Source organism: Hakea prostrata, chromosome 8 (assembly GCF_041222555.1).
Source record: "Hakea prostrata isolate BN-2017 chromosome 8, UWA_Hpros_2, whole genome shotgun sequence".
Classification (NCBI taxonomy): Eukaryota; Viridiplantae; Streptophyta; class Magnoliopsida; order Proteales; family Proteaceae; genus Hakea; species Hakea prostrata.
The window spans coordinates 10,616,930-10,637,723 of NC_142607.1; the positions used below are offsets into that span (position 1 = coordinate 10,616,930).

General features: G+C 34.2%; 1 protein-coding gene and 1 pseudogene across 1 annotated transcript; both read right to left on the reverse strand.

Moving 5' to 3' along the window:
• Positions 1 to 1,421: 1,421 nt before the first annotated feature.
• Positions 1,422 to 2,265, reverse strand: LOC149006825 (putative BOI-related E3 ubiquitin-protein ligase 3; annotated as a pseudogene).
• A 12,692-nt stretch (positions 2,266 to 14,957) lies between these two features.
• On the reverse strand, positions 14,958 to 16,755 carry LOC149006826 (cytochrome P450 78A7-like). Its single transcript, XM_089166975.1, has 2 exons — positions 15,717 to 16,755; positions 14,958 to 15,605 (listed from the first exon to the last, which is right to left on the reverse strand). Exons 1-2 carry the CDS (start codon positions 16,722 to 16,724, stop codon positions 14,958 to 14,960), a joined length of 1,656 nt encoding a protein of 551 aa, XP_089023101.1. The 5' UTR covers positions 16,725 to 16,755.
• Positions 16,756 to 20,794: the final 4,039 nt, after the last annotated feature.

The window sequence follows — 20,794 nt, forward strand, 5'->3', positions numbered from 1 at the left end:
ATATAAAAGCCTTCATTGATCAAATCATGCGTTCAAGTGAGCAGATACATCATACTTATAGCCACTATGGTTAACACAACCTTCAAACCTAGGGTATTGAAAGGACCCAATCCCTAATGCTTAATGTTGATTAATCATTGTTAAAATTGAAACATAATTAGGAATAAGACCACGTGTGTGTGCATGTTTTTAATACCTATTTTTATTAGATCATCTATTTGAAACTTGTTAAGGAATCTGCACAAACACTTAAACGGTTGTTGTAATCACAATATTTCTTCAGAGCTGAAATGTACTAGAGGTATTTTCTTTAAAGTATTTAGACACCCCAAATTGTACAAGGGTTCTAATTGTGTCTTCACCCCAAGATCAATCAGCTCCAACCTTTAAGGTTGCACCCTATAAAAGTTACTCAAGGTGTAATAAGGTTATGTTCACTGCTTAACAGAATAACAACAGGGAGAGAGAGAGAAAGAGAAGCAGGATATTCAATGTCCAGAACGAATTCGAAAATAAGTTTATATAGAGCCTCAAAGGCTGTGGGTGAAAATGTAAGATCATCTCTTTTTGTGAAGGTACCTATTCAACTCAACTCCCTTCAGGAAGATATCTATCCAGCTGACCTCCCTAAAGGAAAGTGCTTCTCTAATGGCCTATTCTGGATCAAGGACTATGGCCGAAGTCCCAAGTCATATATAATTATTAATATATATATATAACCATGGCAGGATCACAACAGAGTTCGATCCTTAACCCCAAATAAATATTACTTAGGTCCTTACTATTTATCAACTCCTCTCAACCCGATGTAGGACTAAATAAAAACCATAGGATAAAAAAAACATATATTTATATAAAAATATAAAATAATATTAATTAAGTTTTAAACATATTTACAACATCTTCATGTATTTTTAAGTATTTAAAGGAAATGGATTTTTTCCATATTCTCACAGGTATGAGATGTAGAGCTAACATGAACGTACACCTTCTCTTATATAAAATATTAATCTCCTACCAAATTAATTTTAGGGTAATTTTCATCTGGACCCCTTGAGGTTTGGTCCATGTCATTTTTATTCCAAATAAATGAAAATTTTGCATATACCTCCCCTGAATTATCTAATAAGATCAATTAAGGACAAATTATAATTTTTATGACCAAAATACCCACGCATTTATTCTACGGTAAGATTTGAAAATAAAAAAAGTGAGATATTTATTATTCCATTAAACACGAAACCTCCAAATCCATAGCTATGGCCGCTTTGAAAAATAACCTATTGCCACTCATCCTACCGCCACTCTTACTCCGGCAACCACCGTAATTGGTTCTCTCTCCTCTGCCTGCTGCGGCGGCGTCTTCCTCGTCTTTGCATCATTACCGCAGGACAAAGTGACATCATCAGCCACTACTCCAACTACTGCTGCCTCATCTTCTCCTGCGCCAACACCTGTTCAAGACGGCTCCGAAGTCCGTTGTTCGTTTGTGCCAAATCTATCCGTATCTGATTCTCTAAACAAAGACTCTTCACTCTTTCTTCAAGAACCCAATTCAGTTTTCCAATTTTCTCCATCTCTGTCTTTCCCTCTCAATCTCTTCGAAATCCTTTCTTCTTCTCGAATGTCGTTTCTGCGTTTTGCAAGTTTTAATCGAACCTTCTCTATTTGCAAATCATTTACACATGAATCGATTAACACAATTTTTGAAAAACAGATTTAAGAAGGGAAAAAAAAGAAAAAAGAATTGAGTGTTACTCACATATTGGGCAATGAGTCGATCGATCTCTAATTGTTATTGTTATTGTTGGATCTGAAACTTAATGTCTTCGCCAAGGAAGGACAAAGGAGCAACCCTGTTGCAACTATTGTGGTTATTGTTGATGATGTTGTCTTTCATGACAACCATGGATGAATCTCTGGAGCGTTTTCTTGAAATTGGGGAGATTGTTGTAAGGTGGTGGTTGTTGCAGGAACTAGATCAGCCATAACAGAGGAGACGTAGAAAGGAAGAAGCATTTCTGGAGTTGTGTTGGCTGTAGAGAGTGGAATACCACCCAAACCCATTTGGGTATTGTAAATACTAGAGTTGTTTCTTCATTAGTTTTCTGTAATTTCAATCAAATGGAGAAATAAGAAAGTGAAAAAAAAAAAAAAAAAGAAACAAAGAAAAACTAAGAGGATATATAGCACTTAGAAGATGTATTACCTGTTCACAATTAGTTGGGGAGGGAAGAGATTGAGATACAGCGCTTCAACAGCCATGAAAATTAATTCTCTTATCTTTGTGTGCTCTGTATAATCAGTTTTGGTTGCAGAGGGAAACAGAAACTCCAAAACAAAGATAGACGATGCAAAGAGAGAGACAGGGAGCGGAAAGATGAAACGGACATGCGGAGGCGGTGTTTAATCGAGTGAATATTCCACTTTTTTTATTTTCACCTTTGGATTTAATAGTGAAAATATGATGCAAATCTTACGATAAAATAGATGTAAGGGTATTTCGGTCATAAAAATCATAATTTGTCCTTAATTGATATTATTAGATACTTCAGGGGAGGTAGATACAAAGTTTCCATTTGTTTGGACTAAAAATGACATGGACCATACCTCAGGAGGTCCAGATGAAAATTACCCTTAATTTTATTATCATTTTTTGAAACTGTTAGTGTTTCATCCATTAAAGGAATCTACATTTGAATCTATATCTCATCAATAAAAATGTGATTTATAAGATTTAGAATTTAAAGATCGATGATAATTATGCACATATAATATCAGATTTTGGTGTTTGTTAGTTTCCTCCAGTGCCTTATTCTTGTTGTTTTGAACTTTTAACATCATACATTTTTTATCTTTTGCATTTGAACGACACAAAATAAGTTGCAGTTAAAAGCTGAAAGGAAAAAATATTATACTGTGAAAGGGTGATGGCTTGTTTTATTATTGTTTTATTATCAAGTGTCATGCTAGTAAATCATGTTAATTTTGAGTTCTTCTCTATTCATAATGAATGCATGCTTCGGTTCACAATAAGATGGTGCATGAAGGAGATTTTACTTCGATGATTAATAACTAAATAGTTAGGTCCCACCAAAGAGATGGTTTAGTTGGCAACGACCATCACTTTTTAATGAAAATGTCATGGATTAGTTCTCCCCTGGCCCCCTCCCTCTCTCAAACCTCATTTAAGAATTTTATCTAGTCTACTTCTACTTTTGGATTTTTAAAAAATTACCTTGTAAACTTAACCTCAACCTTTTGATGTGATATAAGGACACATGTCAGACATCCACGATAAAATAAATAGTTTATTTATGAAGAAATGAATTGGATGAAATCTCTCATTTATGGGAGCTCTCTTTATCAAGTGAAAAAAATAAATAAATAGTTGGCCCTAGCACTCTAGCCTTATTGTAGGCTCGAGAGTTCAACATTTTCCCCACAAATCACACTTTACCCCCTCTCACAATCAGAGAAGGGGGAAAAAAGAAGAAAAAAATAAAAAGTTGCAGCATAGGATAGTGATAAGTTGTGGCCAAGTGAGTTCTTATATGGCCTTTAATATGTCCATCTTACATCTTGTTAAGTGCTTTTTATGAAATTTTGATTGTCAAGAGAGAACATTGTGAAGAAGAAAAAGAAAAAAAAAATCATTTTTCCTTCTTTATTATTATTATTATTTTTTTAATCTCTTACCATATGTTAAATATCATTATTGAACCTCCCTCCTATTCTAATATTGAAATTTTCAAAGGCAAAAGATACTAGTATAAATGTCATTCTTAATAATTATCTAAGGGTTTATGGAAAAAATAGTTAAATCCCAAGTAGAAACTAATTTTATTCTCTCATTTTTCCTTCTTATCTATTCTCTCAACTTTTCTTTCCTACGTTAGACTTTAGGAGTTCATTTTTAAATCTTCTCCATGATTAGGTGTTCTCTCTCTTTCTCAGATTTTTTTTTCCTTTTTCTTCTCACTCTTTCTTTCTCACCTTTTTTTTTCTTTTTTCTTTTTTTCATTTTACTTGATTATATATTGTTCTCTTTCTTTATCTTTTCAATTATTCTTTTTATTTGATATTATATTTTAAATGAAATATTTACAATTTGTAGGGCAACTAACTATTATAATTTGTTTGGTTTGCATCTAGGTTATACTTGAAATCATGTGATTTTTTTTTATAATGATGATTTTGTAATATTTTTTTTAATAAATAAAAACATTCATTAGAGTAATTCTATAAGATTTTTTTTTTTTGGTTAATGCTTTAATTTACTTATATTTTTAAAAGGTAAAAATGTCATTATTAGTAATTTATTTGTAGTTTTTATATCTGGGCCACATCTGAATATAATAAAAAAATTTAGAGTTGGGATCCCAGTAGGTCTCACATGGGCCAACATATAATATGCGGTGAAAAAACATCACTGTTTTCCTGACAAAGAGGTGATCTGGGCCAACACACAATTTGTGGTGAAAAAACATCAGTGCTTCCCTGGCGAAGAGGTGATCTGAACATGTGTTAGTCCATCAACCCCCATATTGAATCTCGACTCCGCCTTTCTCATTTTGATTGATAATTTCCTGAGAAACTATGCATCATTCTTATTAACTTCACGTAGTTATCATTGTCTATTTGTATTATTAATTTTTTTTTTGGAGGGGTAACTCGTTATCAGTGTTTATTAATGCATAGTAATTATGTTTTGGTGTCTTAGATCTGCATGTGAGCTTTTCTGGTGTTTGCCTCTGGCATTCTACGAAGCTGAAATCTTAAGGAGGGACCATTTGTGTTGGAAATTTTAATCTATGAGAGTAGAAGAATTTTTTTTTTAAAATGTCCATCTTTGAGCACAGTTTCAAATGTGTTATGGAGTACGAGAGAAACAAAATTCTTTACCCTTTCTCAGAAAGAATCTGGATTCCAACGACTGTTGGATCACCGTAGATTCAATTTTGTAATACTAGAGACTGACTAGATGATTTAAAACAATTTGCATTTGATTATTTTCAAAAGAAAGAAAAAAAAGAAAAAGAGACTGACTGGATGAATTATCCCCAACATAATTTTGAGGGGAGTAAAGAGGGATCCACAGCAATGATCTGAGTCTTGTGATTTATTTTGCTTGTGTTTTAATAGGCCAAAGAACCTTATCACTAAGATAATGGTTGGTTGTATGGAAATTCTAAAAACCTAAAAGAAATCGAGTAACCATTGTATGATGCAATTGTACAAGCGACTTAAATGATAAGACCCAAAAATCCATATGGACAACCGAAGTCATCTCCTTTCTAGCTCTTTTTTTCCCCCCTTTGGTAGAGAAACGGTTTCATTCATTCAACAAAACAAGATGCTAACACTAAATCATGGTTATATAGCTCCTAAATCTACGAAGAGGATAATGGCCAAAAGGTCTTAGCAGAAACAAAGCTGGCCTATTGAGCTAGAGAGAATGGGCAAAGCATTGAAATCTCTAGAAATAAAAGAGAAGGAAAACCCCCATAGCTTGCTCCTTACCGTCTTGAATTAAGTCACTGACTTGAAAAGTTCCACTAGACTCGAGGTCCCTAACTGTGATGGCCTCCTCCTCCATCTCCAATGTTGCAAGTTTTGGTCCTGACATAGTGCTGATGACCCTTCCAAACTGCACCCCTATAAAACCGATACCCCCTACTCCAGTCCCCTCATCAAATGCAACATTGTAGAAGAGTGTAAGGACCTCGGAGTGTAAATCCCCTATCTCCAATCCTTCCATTGTATTCTCGGTCTTTTCAGAAGAATCACCATTATTCTATCTCACCCAAAATTCATGGAAATCCGTCATCGCTCTTTTCGCCACGTCCAGAGGTGTATTAAAATTTTGAATCAAATTTGAAGCAATCAACTTTTTACGTTGGGCAAAGTTTGGTCATATATAGTCTTCTATCACTTGTTCAAAGTTGATTCATAATGAATGTAAGGTTACACTCACCGTAAAATGTCATGCAAGGAACTTGGACGGACTTTTATTGGGTCTAGCCTGATTTTTGGATTGAAAGTTCAACCCTTCTCTTCCCTATAAAAAGATAAATGAATAAAAATAAAAATTTAAACATCATTATCTCTTCTCTTAGTTGACTAAATGATACTTGAACTTCTTTTAGTTGGATAATATCACTTACCTCCCTTTTAGCTAACAAAATTATCAAACACCTCTTTCAATTAATTGTTAAATATATTTTTAAAATCTCAAATTATCTTTAACTAGAAAGATATTTAGTGTAAACCCAAATTTCTTTAGTAATTGAAACAACTAGATAACTCTCAAGTTCTAAATTTTGCTTCAGTGCATAAATATATACACACTAGCAGAAAACCTCGTCTTGTAATTGGTCTATTTGGGTGTAGAACCTAATCACTAGGATTTTATTTGAGTGTACAGAAATTTTTAGCACCTAAAAGAAAGAGTAACCATTATATCATGCAATTTTACCAGCTACTGACTTTTATATTATATTTAGTAAAGCAATTTTTAGCTAATTTGCTAAAGTTAAAAGGAATTGGAGGTAAAACAAAATAGAAATCTACTAACAAATATAAAATGATTCGGTGTAGAGGAAGTAGCAATATTTTGTTTTTAATGAGTCTTTGTTGATAAAATTTGATAGTGATTAGTGTTTGTTGAAGTAATATCCGAACCTGCTGCAGTTACATAATTACATCTGAACCTTTTCTGTTGTGTTTCTTAACCCTTAAGAGTTAAAGATTCTTTTCTATTGGTTGCCAGCTTCATTCATGCAATACAATACTATTATACATATGTTTGACTAGAAACAGAATCGAGAAGGAAGGCTTTGGATCAGATATCACATCAAGCGAAAAATTAACATTTTTATCCGCGAAATTTCGGTGAATTTCCCCGAGTTCGCCGAGTTCGCCCAGGTGCAAACCGGCGAAATTTACCTAAATTTCGCACCTTGTACAAGAGTCTCTCAATCGTCTCCATGAAAAGATTTCAATTTCTTACTTGCATAACTTAGAAAGCAATGCCAAAAATAATTTAAATATCCTGATAAAACAAGCCAACGGGGCTTGGGTTCCTAGCGACTCATCTAACCATTGGGATTTTTATTTGCATAGCATAATCAAAATATAATCTAATGGTTGAGAATCCAATGAGATATTTACTTGTAAATATTAAATTTTTAGTTGTACATTTGAAGGGTTTAAATTTTAATACTTTACAAAATGAAACCCCTTATTTACCCAATTCCAAATAATAAAAAAATCAGAAAGAACTTTTAAGTTTTCTTCATTCAGCCTGCATTTTGATCTACTCTCCAACAAACTTATGTCTGAATTCGGTTGTTATTGTGTGCAGAAAAAAGAAGCCTAAATTTCCAAAGAATCATATACGAACTTCTAAGCTCCCCTCGTCCAGTGTTTAGAGAGCAGAACCACCTGGAATTCGTTCCATTGTTGAACAGTGGCCGAAAGAAAACCTGCAAACGGTTGGTAAAGGGGTTAAAGAAAGATTAAAGAAAACTTTTTTTTATCACACTGACTCATTTAATAACCCATCTCAAAAAATTTCCTAAGTTCAAATTCTCAGTCACAGATCCAAGTATCTAATGTTTAAAGAAGAAGAAAGAGGAAAACCCGAAAATAAACAATTTGAAAGCCTTATTTTGGCAAGGGATGAGAAGCTGGAGATCTTCTACGATCATGATGTTGTAAATTAGTAAATTTTGTTATGATTTTCTAAACTAGTAAATTTTAAACGTGTTATTTGAAACATCTAATGGTTAAAATGCATAAAAGCAGACATAGGATTTTGTTTTCTATTATTCTATAAAATACTTAACCGCTGCGTCGTCTTCTACCACCTCTTTTTTGAGCGTCTAAAGATTTTTAGATTTATCCGAAGATCTGAATAATTATATTTTTATTTCCCTTATAAGAAAATCATAACTTCTTGGTTTGGTTTAAGGAGATTTTTTCTGACGAGTAGAAATAAGGGTTAAGTTTGTAAATTGAAAATTCCAAGGGTGAATAATTGTCATATTCCAAATACGTTTTGACTATTAGATTTTTCAAGGAACACATGTCTTGTTCTCACACATGCCCAGACACAAACAAAAATCAAAGTTTAAACCTTATTCCCAAACAAAAAAAACGGGGGTTTGAAATTGTAAATTTAAAATACTAAAAATCTCATAATGTAAAATAAAATTATTATTATTATTACTTTTAAAATGACGATTTATATTAATTTACTATGGGAGAAGGGGGTGTGTGGACAGCGTGGACTATTACATAAGACTATAAAAAAGAATCAAACCCCAACCTTTAAGAAAATAAATAAATAAATAAAATAATTATCAACACTCATACTCTTGTATTGTGTTCGTATACTCTCAGATCGTTTGATGGTCACGTGGCAGCCTCTTGACTAAAAATGACTAAGAGATTACAGGATTCTTTTCGATACTCTCCTAATATGAGATGTAGGACTCACTTTGGCACCTACTCTCTTATATAAAATATTAGTAGAGTACTTGAATTTGATTATTGTTTTCTAGAACTATTAGGGTTTTTATCTACCTATGGAGTATAGGAATCTATATCTCATCAATACAAATTTATAAATGTAATTTAAAGATCGAAAACAATTAAATACATACCAAATAAGGTTTTGGAATATGTTGGTTTCCTCTAGTGCTTCATTCTAATTGTTTTGAACTTTCAACATCATACCTTTCTTTTCCTTTTAGCATTTGAAAAACACCTAATGTAGGTTAGAAGGTTAAAACCATAAACGAAAAAATTAGTATATGGATTATAGTGAATACTTGAGGACGATGGGTTGTTACAAGTAAGTACCATGCTAGCAAATTATGCTAATTTTGTGTCCTTAATTCATAATGAGCGCATGTATTTGCTCATGATAAAATAGTTTGAGGAGGAGCTATTACTTCAATGACAAGCAACTAAATAGTTAGGTCACACCAAAGTGTTGGTTCAATTGGCAACAACAAATACATTTTAGTGAACTTGCCACAGATTCAACTCTCTCTAATAGTACACGTAATGATTTCCTTCCTCTCATCTCCCTTCTCTCTCCAAAAATAAATAAATAAATAAATAAAAATTGTAATATTATATAGTGATAACTTGTGTCCTAGTGAATTCTTATGTTGCCTTCAATTTGTCTTTCAAAGGAAAGATTTAAGGTTTTGTCAAGTTTTATAGGTTTTGAAAAAACACCCTTTTTTGTAAAGATGGAATAAAAATAACGGGTAAAAAAAATAAACATGTAAGATGCATATATACATATAATGGAAAAATAAAATAAAAGAATTTTGTGAAATTTTTCTAAAAAATTTGGATCTCACTTTTGTTGTTTTTCACATTTTTTCAAAAAATCCCAATTATTTAGTGAGATTCTTAAAAGGATACGGTGAAAAAGTTAATCTGGATCAACTCTAGCGAATCGGGATCAACTCCTCCGACGGGAAGCACTTTGTGCTCCTTGACCGCTTCCTGACCACAAAACAGTGGGGCCCACGGTAAAAAACACTTTTTGGAAAAGAAAAAAACTCAAAATTTCACCTGTGGGCCCCACTATGTTTTTGTGGTTAGGAAGCCTCCGCCGACGGGGAGATGATCCCGATTCTTGACCAGCTAGCCTGAAAGGCTGCATTTATGACAGGTCAGGCATGTTGGCCAATTTACACTTTGACTCATGTCCTTTGTCAGGCTGAACCATTGTGTTTTTTTCATTCCATGCTATGAAAGTTCAATTACCAGATAAATAAATGCTAGTACAAAACTAATCACTGTTTCTTTCGCTTAAGAAGATTAGACAAGGAGTTTTAGGATTACAAAACTAGTAAAACTAGTGTTTCTTCCACTTTTATGTTATTTTCCCCCTTACATTGCTCCCTACAACTTTGCAATATTGTCCCAGAACATGTAGCCTCCAACGTCCAAAACTTTGACATCCACTTCGTTACTTTTTGCTTCAAAAACTTGCTGAAAGGGAAGAAGTTGGTGGCCAAGGCGTCTTCTCTCGTGGTGGTGATGGAAGATAAAAAACCTTCATTCTAGGTTTTCATTAATGGTTTGGACGAAAATGAAGATAATGGTCTTAGTGTTTTTTCTTTTTCCCAAAAAAGCGAATAAGTTCTTTAGTCTTGTTAAGAACTCAACTTGTGTCATAAAGCCAAACCTGGATTGGTGTAATGGTTTCGTATAGCTCAATGTTTTAACTGCAATGCACTGAAAAAATTATCCAGATTAAGAAATATTAAGTTCTGGAATGTAACTACAATTCCTCTAATTTTTTTTTTATATATATATATTTTTAGAGAGAAGAAGAGTAGAGACTCAGAGAGAAATTAGGATTTTGTTTATACTGCTCAAATCACAGTTTGTTACATGATTTCCCTCTCAAGTACACTTCTTTAAAACTACTGAACTAGTACCCTTTACAAAAATGTTCCCGCCTTTCTCCCATTCCGATTTCCACCGAAGCTAAGATAATTACTTTTTCAACCGCTATTGTAAACCCAAAGCAAAATTTGGTTAGTTTTGTAAAAACAGACTCATGTTAAACATTTCTACAAAAGAAAACATGATAGAAGATAACCTTGTAGGTTTTGCCACAAATTTCTGTAATATGTTGGTTTCTTCCAATGCCTTAATCTATAACATTGAATTTTCATCGTCATAATTCTTATTTGTTTCCAACATCTCATATGTAGAAAGATAAAAGCTAAAAATATAACGTATAGAATAAGTGAACTAAGGAATAATTATTTATCTAAACAAATATCACCAGTAGCAAAGGAAGTCAATTTATTGTGTTGCCTTAACTCATAATAAAATGGTGTATGGTTATGGGCTTCTTGCCTAGTGACAAGCAACTAAACAATTAGATTTAGCAAATTCTATAAAAGTTGAGAGTAACCATAGTAGTAGGGGTGCAAGTTTTGCCTAATTGATAGCTCAAACTTGCCTTCAGCCAAAGTTGGGCTCATAATTCTAACATTGGGGGAATTAGAGCTAAGTCAAGGTTGAGTGTTTGATTAATATCGACCTTACCTTATTCAACTCAAAACTCTAGGCAAAATAACCACCTCCCTCACTCCCTTACTCCCTTGGAAAGGTGGAAGTTTGAGACTTGTTTTTATTAAATTTCAATTTCACCCCCTCCCCCCTCTTTCTATAGTAGAAAGAGCTTTTCTTGGAGAATTGATACTTACCTATGTTTTAAAACTTAGAATTGAGAATAAGGAATCTAAGCCATTTTCTGATGAAGATCAATCCAAAACAAGATGGTTTATAAATATTAATGATAATTATAAATGGATCAATATGATTTCTGATTTAGTGGATTGAAATCTAATTCTTGAAACAACTATAAATCTATTATGAGGTGCAATCATACTAGCACAAATGCTCCAAATCCGATTAGAACGATAAATCTATATTGGGTTGCCAATGTCAGATGATTCACCAACCTTGAATTCTGAAATTCTGAAATGTTGTCAACGACCTAGACCTAACACTCTAATCAACTAACCCAACTTTAACTTCTACAAGCAAGTGAATCTGCAGATTTTGAGCCCAGAATGGAACTTCAGGATAAAAAGCTTAGAGACCTCTAAATCAAAGTTAATTGGTGAGAAGGAAAAATCAAGATAAAACATGGGCTAAAAGTATAAATATTTTTCTAAAATTTCTGTAAACTTCAAATTTGAGGTACACAACTGGAAGATTCTAATATTTTAACAACCAAATTTTGATTCTTTTTAGGTAATAATTCATACCGAGCTGAAAAATAGGCCAAACAACACGAAGAGAGAAAGAAACTCGAAGGTATTCACACAAAAAAAACCCATTGAAAGTGTTGTCTAGTTTAAACCAATGGATTATAGCTTTAAAGCTACAAAAGAATAAGGACAATTGTCTCAATTTACAGCTAATATCAACACAACATAATTATGTGTTACATCAACAATGTACTAGGTCATATTTAATAATTTTTTATCATAAAGTTTCTACAAAATATGGATCTCAACTTGAATTTGAAAGACAATTTTCCTTTTATGGTCATAAAAATGGTCATGCAATTCCCCCCAAAAAAAAAAAAAAAAGTAACCATTATATCATGTAAAATTTAGCTAATTTGTTAAAGTGGAGCCTATTCTCATTTGAGGTTCTTTCATGCTAACTTTATTGAATTTTAATTTCTTTTTTAATACAAATTTCTTCATTCTCTTTTCAGGCCCACCCAACATCACACCTGAAAAAGAAAAATCCTAATATTCACATCCTCTCTTTTGACAGTGAAATGGGACGTTTAATAGCATTTCCATCTACCTACCCATGTTAACAAGTTAAACTTAACATCTAGACCTTCTTCGGATGAGATTTATGTTTTACAGTGAGATTTATTTCCAGGATCTTCATTCCTTCTTTTTCTATCACCATCTCATACCGTTTGGAAATTTCGATCAATGCTATTGTAAGGAGATCCAAAGTTATGAGGTTCAAAGTCGGTCAGTGCTATTGTAAGGAGATCCAGAGTTATGAGTTTCAAAGTCTTCCCCGCGAGTGCATCCATGAGTCATATCTTTTGGTTGACCACCAGATTATTCCAATTTGTGTTTAATATTGGATGAGATTTCTCATCAACCAAGAAAATTACATCTCCTGCAATGGTGCCTGTATCTTGGTTACCCTCCCTTCTTTTTTCACTCAAACTTAACATTAATGATCAAGATCTCTTCCATGGTAATTGGCTTACTGTAAACAATGTAATTGTGCATCAAACCAAAGGAGAAAAGTAATCATGAATTCGAGAAAATGCAAACAGCTATAATTGACAAAGCCCAACAACACAAAAAACAATCAATAAAGGGTTGATAATCATTTCAAGCTCGTCCAATTTAATGAGCAGTTATTTCCAAATATCAATATTCTGTTACATACTTGGTTAGTACCCATTGCAACTAGCTTCAAGTTCTTGGTAGGATTGGAAATAACATCCATTTAAATGTTTCAGCTGGACTATCTAGTTTTTTTTTTTGGCAAGACTCCGTTGAATCTCTACAACCATTTACAACAAATAGTTTAAATATTCTGTCTCTGATGAAAACCAAAAGCATACTAATCCTTTCTTAGTGAACTCAAAGAATGTGTTAATCAATGACACACTTGACACCCACACAAGACGGACCCAGGTAGACGAATGTCAATTGCCTAGAAGCAGAGAATGGCCTTTCTTCATCCTACATGTATTTAACAAAAGTACATTAACTCACAAGAATAGTTGAAACTCTATTTTCTATTTAATAATTAAAAATCTCCTAAACAAATGGAGATAGTCTATGAACACTGGGTCCTGGTCACAATTTCCAAATAACCAACAACGACTTTTAACCAGCAGTAGCCAAAATAGGCCGCCCAGTATCAAATCTCAAACCTCGAAAGGAGATGGCTTCTATTAATAAAATGCTTAAATAATTTCAACCCTAGGGTTTGGTCCATATCGCTGAGATGAAAATAAAGGTATTATAATTGTGGGAACTAAAGTGAGATGGTTGGGTCGGTTGAGCAGTTCAATAGATGAGTCGAAATCAAGTTGGGTCGGTCATGTATACCAAACATGTAAACATTTTATGAGATATAAATCTAAAGATTTAAAATAAAAATATTCACATGCCAAACAAATTCTTGTGCTCCATATATGAAGAGAATTATTTTTAAGGGTAATTTTCATCTGGACCCCTAGGGTTTGGTCCATATCACTTTTAGTCCAGAAAAAATTTCCCTTTGCATATGGCTCCCCTGAGGTTTCTACAAATGATTATTTAAGGACAAATCATAATTTGATGACCAAAATATCCATATGGTGCAATGGTCAAGCTTGTGCCATTTATATCATTTTGATCTAACGGTTTATATTAAAAAGACAAATTATAATTATAATTTTTTATCTTTTTATTTTATACTCAAGGGTCTTAAGAATTCAAATTTACAAACTTATACCTTGATTGAAATTCAATGAACTCTAATTCCAAACCCCGCTTCCAGAAAAGTAACAGGAACTAATCTGGTACTAATTTATTTATATCTCTTCTTCCTACTTAGTTCTGGGTGAGACGTGGCTTTCTTCCTTTATTTCTATCTCTTCTAAAACAAGGTTTATGCAGACAGATGCAGAATGAAGGGAGAAAGAAAAATGATAAGCTTCATCAACACATGATGCATGTTCGTTTGGGCAGGAGAAAGTTTGAAGATATGCTTGGAGGCTCAAATCAAATTCTTTAATTCGACCATTTGAAAACTTATAAACATTATTTTTTTAATTTTTTATTCGAGGTTCGTTAGAGCTAATTTATGCGAATCTTGACTACGTTAAATTAAAATATAAAATGGAATTTTTTTCCTTGACTTCAAAAACTCTTGACCTCGTATTATGAAACATTAATCTATTGCTTAAGTGTGCAATTTTCATTTTGTCATAGTTACCTAATATCAGAACAAACGATTGCTGTTCCTTATGCAGACAATGCTTGCTTTCCCACTATTATTATTAAATTACGAAATTTCATATGGAGTTTCAGTTTATCACCCTATGCATGGGTATTTTATTTCACTCTTATTATTATTCAACTGCGAATTCCAAACGAGTTTTCACTTCTTGAATGCAAATACTGAAGGTATTCGGCCAAAAGCCAGCTCCAAAGATCAACAAGATTATTATTTCCTTTGATTGATAAAGAACTGCAAATATAGAATCACTAAGATGATATACAGAACAAATATAGAGCTTCATTAATAATCTTTATTAATGTACACCATTAATTGTTGGAACTTTATGTTTACATTTTACACTTAATAATTATATACATACATAAAAATCACAGAGGAGAGCAAATCATGCATAACGGAGTCTTGCTTCATTCACCATTCCTAGGAACCGCCACCACAGAGAGAGGGTTCTTCATTTCGCAGGACAGCTTCAATACCTCACTCAAGTCAACTGGCTTCTCGGTGTCGGGTACCCAGTTGAAATGCTGAACCAGCTTCGCCACCCAAAGGCTCACCGTCACCAGCCCCAGGTTCTTTCCCGGGCAAACCCGACGACCCGCCCCAAATGGAGCGAGCCTGAGATCATTTCCCCTGATGTCCACATCCTCACCACCGGCTTTCTCCATGAACCTCTCCGGTTTGAAGACCATGGGATCCTTCCATACTTCCGGGTCGTGGGTTATAGCCCACATGTTGACCATAGCCGTGGTGTGTGCAGGGATGAGCATTCCATTGCTTAGCTGGACATCCGACGTGGACAGCCTGGCCCACGAAAGGAGTGGGCCAGGTGGGTGGATTCTCAGAGTCTCTTTCAACACTGACTGCAGATACGGTAGGTTCACCAGGTCTGCATCTGTTAAACTGAAACCCTTATTATGAGTTTGATTGTCACCCACGAGCACTACTCGGTCCAGCTCCTGTTGAAGCTTGGCTTGAACGTCCGGGTTCAAAACCAACTCCGCCATTACCCACTCCGTTAGCAGTGCCGTTGTGTCAGTTCCTCGGAAGATCATTTCCTGTGATTAATCATCATCAAGATGTCAATAAATTAAAGAATTCATGCATGTAAGATGTAACGACTTTCTTAATTTATAGAATTGAAAAAGTAGAGTTGAATGTATATATACCCATAAGACTGCAACCATGTCATCCTCTTGAAGCTTGTCTTCACCATCGAGAGAGAGCAAGACATCGACGAAGTCTGCATTGTCGGATAGCTTGTCATGTTGGCTCCGCCTGTACCGGTGTTCGTCGATTATCTCGGAAACAAATCTCCTCACACGAGGAACAAGAGCAGCGCATCGTTGATTGATATGGAAAGGGTCGTAAAAGTAAGTCAGCCATGGAAGGTAATCGGACCAGTTGAACGCACCGAGAAGCTCGAACCCTTCTTTTACCATCTCACGGAGCTCCTTCAATTCTTGGATTTCTTCTTCACAACCCAGTACTTGGTATCTCTTACCGAAAACACTGCCCACGATGTTATTGAGCGAAGCTGCCTGAAGGTGTTTCCTCAAGAGCACAGACCCAACGTTGGACTGTTCTTCGGCGATTGCAGACAGCATGGTAGAGCAGTCTAGTTGACGTCCGACTTCGTGGGCTGCTATGCGCTTGGGAGCCAAAAGGTGGGAGGAAGCAATCCTTCTGAGGAGTCTCCAGTAAGTGCCGTTTGGGGCGAACCCAATGGCTCGCTCGAACATGAGCATTTTGGCTGAGTGTTTAACCGGACGATCAGCGAAATGGGGAGAGGTGAGAATCTCCCTGGCCGTGTGTGGGTCGGAAGAGATCACCACAGGTGTGGAGCCAAGGCTGATGGCCATGAGTTTGGTGGCACCAGTGGTGGAAGCCATGGAGGCCAGGTTTCGGTGGGCCAAGCCAAAGCTGAGACTGAACAAGCTACCAAAAACAGGGAGACCTCGAGGGCCTGGGATTGAAACAACACCCCTGCTGTTCCTGCCGTGCTTCCATGCGAGCCCACCAGCAGTGAAAGCCCAGGTGAGAAGTCCAACAACCACGAAAGTAACAAGAATGGAAAACAGAATCTGTTGTTGGTCGAGTAGATTTCTGGTCCCCAGAAATGCTGGTAGTGTCAATACCCACCAGCTTGAATCCTCAGAAGGCATTCCCAAACCCATACTCGTCACTGTATGCTTATGCTTCTCAGAGTGCTCACTGTATTTCACAGAGAAAAAAGAGAGAGAGAGAGGAGGGAGGAGGGCAAGAGAGATGGAAGAGAGCAAGCGAAGAGAGGAGAGCAAAGGATGTAGAAGTAGTGAGGAAAAGGGGAGACAAGAGGGGTTTAAATAGGCAAGGTCGCGTATGTTATAAGCAGGAGAAACAGCAGGAGGAGAGATACCCAGAAAGCCATATTTCTGTATAAAAAATGAAGGGAAATTTGGGGACGAAAGAAGAAGCGGGTCACGTTTCAATTGAATCTTGTTTGCCAAGTTTTTAAACTTGAAGAGTTTGCGAGAAATCATATAATTTTTTTGCATTTTAAAAAAGAATGGGTTTACAATTTTGCCAATATAACACTAAAATTAATTTTAAGCAAGTATTTTCTATCTACGGACGTACTTCATATACTTGTATGAGACTCAACTGAAGCATCTCTCTTGGTTTTGGTTTTATCCATGTGTGAACCAATAGATTATTGCCAGCCAGGTTTGAACAACACATTTACTTGTTAGAGCATAACTTTTCTTAAAATTTTAAGAAAATTCTAATGTACAGACAGGTGTTTCAAATGTAAATGTAATTGTGCTAGTGCAGTGATGTCAGTTAATTTCTTGGATTGGGATAAAACAGATTATGCCTAGTCTTATGTTTTTTCTATGATTTCTATGATAAAATTTTAAGGATCTTATCATTTTCTTATAAATCTCATTCTTCTAAACATGAAACTTCCTTTTCCTTTAATATTTTAAAATGTGCTCATTGGTTTTTTTTCTTCCCTTCTTATATAACAGAGTTGTGGAAACTACATTAATATTTTTCTCTATTAATAAAAAACATAAACCACTTATTGAATGAATCCATTATTTAATCTCAGTGGAGATAATGTTCAATTTTGATATCGTACAAAACGTGTGTATTTATTATAAAAATTTTAAGTCAAAATTTGAATAATTTTTTTACTTGTTTTATTAAATTTAGACCGAGTAGATGAATGTGGACTTTTCCGATTATATATAGGATATATCAATTTATTATGAGAGTGATAAATAAATAACCAAGCATAATGTCATAAAGGTCCAATGGAAACAGATTATGCATTATTCGCAATATTTCAGAGGATCGCCTTAGCTGGAGCAACAAAGAAGCAAGAAACTAAAGAATAAATCATCCTTGGGTAATTAATTCCTCTCATGCGCCAAAAAACACTTGGAATCTGAGAAAAAGAAAATGAAAAAAAAAAAAGAAAAAAAAAAAAAAAAAAAAAGGAGAGGGCAAAGGAAAACAAACACACCACTTGCAAGTCGTATGCTTTTGCTTTAATGCATCCACGTGTACTGAAGCCAACGGCTGGATGGCCAATTGTACTCTCACCTTAATCCAAGCCGTTGAATTCAACGGCTCAAATGTCGGATGGGTGTATGGCCACCCGTTCCTATTATAGACATTTTATTTTTATCAATTAATATATATTATTTTTTAAATATGATTATTAGTTAGGAATGTCTCATCATGTACATTATTTTTCTGAGTCTAGATCACATTTTCGGTGAAGTTTTTTTTACCACGTATTTAGTATAAGATATTTACGTTTGAGTATAATAAAAAAACTCCAAAGGTAAAATTATTTATGAGTTCTTCATAAGCCTCGCACAAAATGTGTGGTAAAAAAACATTAATTTGTATCAACTATGTTTTTTTTTTTGAGGGGCATGTGAGTTCATGCATATTTTTCCATATTTTTTCATATGTGAATCAAGTTTGTTGATCAGTTTACACGTATCTCAATTATATCTTTAAGGAAGTAGTTTAATTATTATTTAAAATATATGGTGAGGTTTCACCTCTCGCCCTTAGAAGATTCAAACAAAAGATTATTATTTTGTCACATTGTCTTGTATTAGTGGTGGTCAATGAAAGTATGAATAAAAACATTAAATAATACTTTATAGGATAAGTTCTATTGCTTCCTGTATTATAGTGTAATTATTAATTGAATTGTATTATTTTGAAATTATTATTGCCCCTTCACTTTTATTTATGTTAAAAGATTATTAAAATTGGATGTATAACTCCATTTTGCCCTTTGTTAAGAAACTAAACTAAGATATTACCCTAGCAATCTAAGAAAACCATATGGAATATAATTTTTTTACCTTATATTCTTGTCATTTTGGTTATTAAAGAGTGATGTCATTTAATTGCATTAATATTATATCAAATTCTTTATATTTTAATAAGACTAATTGGTTGTTTTATTTGGATATGGACATATTATAGTCCCCATTCCCTGGATATCAAATCTATTTAAAAAGAATGGTTAGAACCATATTGGCACATTTTTAAATCAAATCAAAGAATGGAAAGGCACACCTAATAATTAATCCGACGGTGGAAGACATATTTCAGGGATTCATGTCCAAATCTAAAAGGTTTGATCTTGCACCAAAGGTTTAGGACTTTATAAATTTACTAAAGTAAGTCCTTAATTCAACAAGCAAATATCTCCAATTTCCCAAACCCTAAGTGCTCCCTGACTCAATCTCCCGACATCACTATGGAAGAGAGATCTGAAAGTTGGAAAGTGGACTAAATTGGGAAACCATTGCATTGAGCAAGCAGATGGTGAAAAGAAACTTACCCAGAAGAATGGGAAGAATTGCATTGCCAAGAAACGTATTATGGAAAAATATTTAAACAAGGATAGGAATGCACTGAATTTACCCTAGGAATCCCCTTCTGCAAGTAATGAATTTTGGGGGGGAGATGCAGTGTTTTCGATTGATTGTTAAGATGACAACACAGGGAGCTACAACAAGATGAAGCCCGACTGTCGAGGAAGCTAGCTTGAGGCTTAACAATGTTTTGCCCTATTTGTCGCAATTCGCCCTTCCCACTTTGTTCCTCTTTCTGACTTGGTCCATGTCCCAGGTGATAGGAGGAGCTAATGCTTAGTCTTCTGTTATTCAAGATTATCTGGAAGTTTGATTTTAGCCAAAAAATGAGAGAACTCAATCAGAATTATTAGTTTCTTCTTTAATTCTCGCAGTTTTATTCGCTTTTCCATATTTATTATCTTATCAATATGGAGAATCGTTAAATTAAAAAAAAATCGAAACACTTAGAACAAGAATCGTTAAAAAGTTAGTTTGTAAATTTGAAAAATATTAAATACAAAAAAAAAAAATTTATTACATGTAACCTACCAGATAACCACACCACACACCAACACCGAACTTGACCAGAAAAAAAAACGCAAAAAAAAAAAAAAAAAAAAAAAATTATTTATTATTTTTATATAGTTGACAAATAGCATTCTAGCACAAAAAATCAAATGAGGAGGGGTAATCAATCCCATTTTGGAGAGTTTGCCTTTATGAGGAAAATGTCATATCAGTTAATGACAATAAAACAAGACTTTAATATCGTGTTTATGTGACTAGATAAGATTATGGGTCTTTCAATTAAAATTTTTTGGGTCTCGAACTCCACTCAAAGCTCAATCCTTTATCTAAACTGAATTTGTCTTAATAGTAGTAAGATTACTAATAAAAACAAAGATTGGTGAAGATTTATTCTTTGATAAAAATTGAGGAGTTTTGAATAATGCCATCTCTAATGGCTTCAAGTTCAACTAAGGTTGCTGAAGCACTAAGTCCACATCTGTTTTGAGCCGCTACAAAGCCACCATTGTAATCCCACATGATGCACCTTCTACCTCCTTTGTTTGAAGTAATGTTCCAAGATCCATTAACAAAATTTTGAAAAAGAGCAAGTTCTTCAGAAATGTTATGATTAGGCACTGGATAAGGATCCCCATGAGCCCTTTGGAATTCCATAATATGAGATTATATATCTGCACATAGAAAAGAGAACATAATCATTATATGCATAATAGAGGCCTCAATCCCTCTAAATAGTGTTGCATTCCTAGTATTCCATATACACCAAGCTAAGGCACTCCACATCTGATTCACTAGGGTTAAATTGTCATAACCATTGAACTTTATTTTGATGAAATCCATCCAAT

Excerpts from the sequence above, each read along its gene's own strand:
- LOC149006826 (XM_089166975.1), bottom strand. The coding sequence starts at position 16,724 with ATGGGTTTGGGAATGCCTTCTGAGGATTCAAGCTGGTGGGTATTGACA. Across the intron at positions 15,606-15,716 it reads ACATGGTTGCAGTCTTATGG|GAAATGATCTTCCGAGGAAC; the intron begins GTATATATACAT and ends GATTAATCACAG.